The sequence below is a fragment of the Patiria miniata genome, unplaced genomic scaffold (genome assembly GCF_015706575.1).
Source record: "Patiria miniata isolate m_02_andy unplaced genomic scaffold, ASM1570657v1 HiC_scaffold_7, whole genome shotgun sequence".
Taxonomy (NCBI): domain Eukaryota; kingdom Metazoa; phylum Echinodermata; class Asteroidea; order Valvatida; family Asterinidae; genus Patiria; species Patiria miniata.
Genome location: NW_024037074.1, coordinates 24,987,144 through 24,991,967, shown reverse-complemented (window position 1 = coordinate 24,991,967; position 4,824 = coordinate 24,987,144). Strand labels below are relative to the sequence as shown.

Here is a 4,824-nt window from a genome sequence, read left to right as displayed (position 1 = left end):
TTGCTTTCAGTGCTTAATTTTGTCGTTAGAAGCAACAAAATGGCCTCATATCTCAAATCTTAAGGAGGTCGCAACTAACCTGTTGAAATTTAGCTCCATGGATACTTTCATTGAGATAAACAGAGAAAATGTCTGCAATAATGTTTGGGTCTCGTAACTTGATTCCATTGCTTGATAACACCTACAAGACTTTGTTTTTAATTGTAAAAATACCTTCAATTTTTTTTTCAAACGATATATCAGGCAAAATATTTTCAATGGGTATTTGGTACCACTCTTAGCATTGCAAGGTATCTATCTTTAAATCGCTTTGTACTTTTCAGGGCAAAAAATTGCAACGATTCTACGTGGCCTTAAATTCTTTTTGCACACAGTTTTCATTTCTCTAGGAAAATCTGGGTGTGTGTTTAGTGGTTACTGCGTGTGATTTGAAAATTGTAAATCCTTCGAAGAAGACATGCGTGGGTCTATTCAGGGCCGTTGCATGCAGGACGCATTCCGCTTGAAATAAATATCAACCCAGGTAACATTTCGTCCGACTTAGATTTTTTTTCTGAACCTATGCCTCCCAACCAGTTCCTAATATAATTATCTCCGAGCGGATTTTCAATGACTCATTTTTGTTGGTATTATTTTCAGCCAGCAATCTGCTCGAGTGTTAAAAGTAAATGAGTCAATAGTAAATTTGCCTGGACAAGTGCAGCAAAAGCTTCGAATAACAACAAACTTTGGATCGAGTTACTAGTGCCCCCCAAAAAAATTAGTTCAAAAAAAAGTTTCAATAATTTTCAATAATTTCAACGTTTATACAAAACGAATGTTAATTTCAAGAATCAGTCAATTCGTGAGAAATTGAACAATTTGACATTAAAACAGGTTTGTTTTTTCCCGAGAAATTCGGCAGAGAAAGCCAATTGTTTTAATTACTTTACCCTTATTAATTGGTGAGTATTTTTCCTGTTTTGGGGGGATGGCAGTTTATCAAAATGAGGAAAAAACAACTAATTTATCTTAATTGATAATAAAATAGTATTCCTTACTAAAGTATAAACGTAACCAGCCTTCGTTTGTATGTTTTTTTTAGCCTAGCTACACTGAACTCCTTGTGATCTCTTCTTGGACCTGATCTTCAAGAACGAACCGTCGAGGTGGGTGTGATGAGGTTTAATTGATGATTCTATAAGGACCAGAGATTTGCTTCTTTTTGGGGGGAGGCGGGAGCACATCTTTCCCGTTGAGAGGCAGGATGTGCTCCCCCTCCCCCTTAAAAAAATGAACAAAGATACAAATATAGCTCCGGAAAGCTTAACCCTATCGGTATGCAGTTTGGTGACCTTTCCTAATTTCTATCGGCGGGCCAAATCCTAACAAAATCAATTGCCATGGCAACCGATTTAATAACAAAAGAATAATAGGCTTTTCATAAATGTTAGCTCTTTGCCCTCTGGCACACGACTATTATATCAAAAGGAACACATTCTCTGAACAATGATTTCTCCAATCTCATGTTTGTTTGTTTTTTTCAAATCGGACGGCGGATTACCATCAGTTTTGCCCTAATTCTCCAGTTGATCTGACTTCAATATTTTCTCGACTCTTCCCTGTTTCTTAACTCTTTCATTTATATAAAACAAATTTCCACCTGATATGTTTCAGTTTATTTTTTTTTTCTAAACAGAATGAAGTTCTGCGTGGCAACTGTTCTTTCAATCGCCCTCCTTCTGGGTAACTCCGTCAACCTCCGAGCTTCCGTTACTGGGCCGGCTCCCTCGGACGGCGATGGTCCTGCGTCGCAGGTGTGTCCGATGTGCTGCCAGGGACCTGCTGCAATACCCGGCATGCCAGGTCTGCCTGGACCGTTCGGTCAGCCAGGTCCAAAGGGTGAAGTTGGGGTTACTGGGCCTAAAGGTGATGAAGGGAAAAAGGGTGAGCCTGGGGAGACATCACACTGCTGCACCCAGCAGATAGCATTCAACGCGGTGAGGACGAGCGACTCGGATACATCTACGAGTGGCGACACCCGTATGCCCTTCCAGGAGACCAAGACGCTTCTGCCGGGTACCAGCTTCGACCTACAGATTGGCACATTCACGTGTAACGTGTCGGGTACCTATGTGTTTATGTTTGCTGCGTGCAAACATCCTTCAAGCAGCTCTCTGTCCGTTTATCTCCGGAAGAACGGCGACTGGATTGCCAATGGCTATAGCAATGATTCAAGTCACTATGAGCTTGTGTCTGGGAGTGCGGTGTTGGTTTTGCGGCGTGGAGACACGGTGTATTTAACCTATCGCGGTAGGGCGCATAGTAATAGCAATCACGACATCACATTCAGTGGCTTCCTGCTTTACCCTGAATAAATAAAACAATCACATAAGATACGCGAGCATCGTGTTGCTGATTTTTGTTTAATCACTTTCCATTTTACCGAAACAATAACCAATGAATTAAAAGAAATAGTGTCCAATGTCACAACAATATCATTATTGTAAAGGTGTTTGTATTGGGCATGCGCCGATCTGTATACAACAATAGATTGACACTGTGTGTGTGCATGTTTATAGCTTTATGTATGACTGAGAATTTTTTCTTCATAGTAAGGTAGCTAATTGTTAGAAACCAAACAACACCATGCTTTCATTTAAGCAGCGCCACCAGAATGTCTAGCCCTCGCAAATTGTGTGTAAACGATAACCTGACCTATACCAGGAATTCGTTAAGGCCAAATTGCCAACCGCCAACCGTTTATTTGCTACATTTGGCTATAATTTCTCCGAGAATAAATGACACCATTATTTGTGTTATTGCGTAATTTATGAAATAAACATGTTCATTAAAATAATATCTTTATAGGTATGCTAAATTATATAAAAACGTATAAAAGACATACAGAAGAACAAACAAAATATTTACCTACCTACCTGGATAATTTTAGGGCGTTACTGTAAACACAATTTGTTTCTTGGCCTTATGTTCCCTATATGACCAACACATATGATGTCAATGTAATCCATCCAATGTTTCACCTTTTATTTCATGTCACGAACAAATTCTCAAGCGATTCAATCCGACTTAAAGCTTGACATTTGGAATAATAATTGTTTGAAATATTTTAATGCTATTCATAGCAATTTGTTGAGACGCTGAGGCCTGCAAGGAAAATGGTACAGTTTAAAGGTGCTTTGGAAAATAGAATACACTGTTTTTTTGTTAAATGTTTGCATTATTCGTCACATTATAATATGTGAGAATTATATACAAGTAACAATTGGCTGGCTATGAAAACAGTGAGATCACTTTATAGTATTTCAAGTAGATTTTTTGTATTGATCTAATTTGTAACACGATATTTGGACAAGAATTTCCCGAGGTGTGATCCATATTTCATTGTATAAGGACATTAATGTTCACACATTATAACGGGACTTCATTTATGTTCTAAACATTTGGTAATACACTATTTTTGCACGAATTCAACCCAAATTCACAGACAAGTAACGATTGAAAGACATTTTAGCCATTTAACTGAAAACAGTTGCGATCATTTGTCGTGAAAATGAAGGAGCAAAACCCAATCTGGAACATGTAAACATATTTTCTTTAGAATACAAGTCCTTGAATAGTTTATGATTGTTAAAATTGTAATCACTTTGATATTAAAAGATTCCTGCATATAAAGTCAGTCATTCAGTTTGTTATGTTGTATATTTTCGTGCCATTACTTATGGCAGGTCAGGATGAATACATTTTGGATTGGGGTAAAGGTCGGATACGGTTAAGGGTTGGTGGGTTAGGGTGGATGAGGATTGAGGCTAGTTAGGGTGCAGTTAGGGTAAGGGTTATAGGTAGAGTGGAGTTGCGGGTAAATGGGTTGAGAGTGAATAGGGTTGATGTTGGGTATTGGTAGAGCCTGGGTAGGACCAAGGGGTAATACTGGTGGATCGGAAGAGGGTTATGAAATATTAAAAGCAAGGAAAACCATGGATCAATGCCCCTACAGAGTGAAAAGGATCAACCTCCAAGTTTTTGAGATTGCAATGACAGACCTGCCGGTCGGTCAGGACCTTTTCATTTCGGTTACCATGGCAATATTGCGATATGGATCAGCTGCTGGGGGGGGGGGGTGGGATGGGAGTGGGGGCTCAGATATATTTTGAGGGTGGGATGGTTAAGGGTTGGTGTGTAAATGCATGATAGGTGTTGAGGCAGATGGGGTCGAGGACGGCTGATAGAGTCAAGCAGTATGGGGCAATATTGTGCCCGAGTCCCTTACCCACCTTAACTTGCAGGCAAGTATACCTGTCAGGGGAAGGGCGTGGCCAGAGATTAGGGAGGCTGGGTGTGACGCCCCATGTGACGTTCTTGTTTTCAATGTGGTCTTTGTTTTGGTCAAAAAACGCCTCATTCTTGACAAACAGGCCAACATTAACAGCTGCTCTTGCATAGCTTCAGACGGTGTTTGGTCTTGTCTTCTTTGAACAGTACCCATGTTGTCTTAAAACGGGGTTGGCTTGATCTTCCCGATACCCATCACCACCCCTACACCCCCCCCCACCCCCCCCCCACCCCCCCCCCCACCCCGTGGAGGCAGAGAGAAAAACAGGTTGGATACTGTGATAGCTTGAGGGCTTATATATAGCTGGGGCGAAGGATGGAAGGCTGGGTCCAGAATGTCGATCTAAACGTGCTTCCAAATTCGTGCGAAATCGGGTGATTTGTCATTAATTTGGCTGCCAAATCTAAGCCGACCGGGAAAACCTACAGTGAAACAGATGCTATGAGAATCTTAATTACTCGTGCAAACATGCACAGTTTACACAAAATTAA

General features: G+C 40.5%; 1 protein-coding gene across 1 annotated transcript; it reads left to right on the top strand.

Annotated features, from left to right (window-relative positions):
• The first annotated feature begins 1,112 nt into the window (after positions 1 to 1,112).
• LOC119744388 (C1q-related factor-like) lies at positions 1,113 to 3,683 on the top strand. The gene is made up of 2 exons (XM_038220297.1): positions 1,113 to 1,148; positions 1,679 to 3,683. Exon 2 carries the CDS (start codon positions 1,680 to 1,682, stop codon positions 2,355 to 2,357), a length of 678 nt encoding a protein of 225 aa, XP_038076225.1. The 5' UTR covers positions 1,113 to 1,148; position 1,679; the 3' UTR covers positions 2,358 to 3,683.
• Positions 3,684 to 4,824: the final 1,141 nt, after the last annotated feature.

Excerpts from the sequence above, each read along its gene's own strand:
- LOC119744388 (XM_038220297.1), top strand. The coding sequence starts at position 1,680 with ATGAAGTTCTGCGTGGCAACTGTTCTTTCAATCGCCCTCCTTCTGGGT.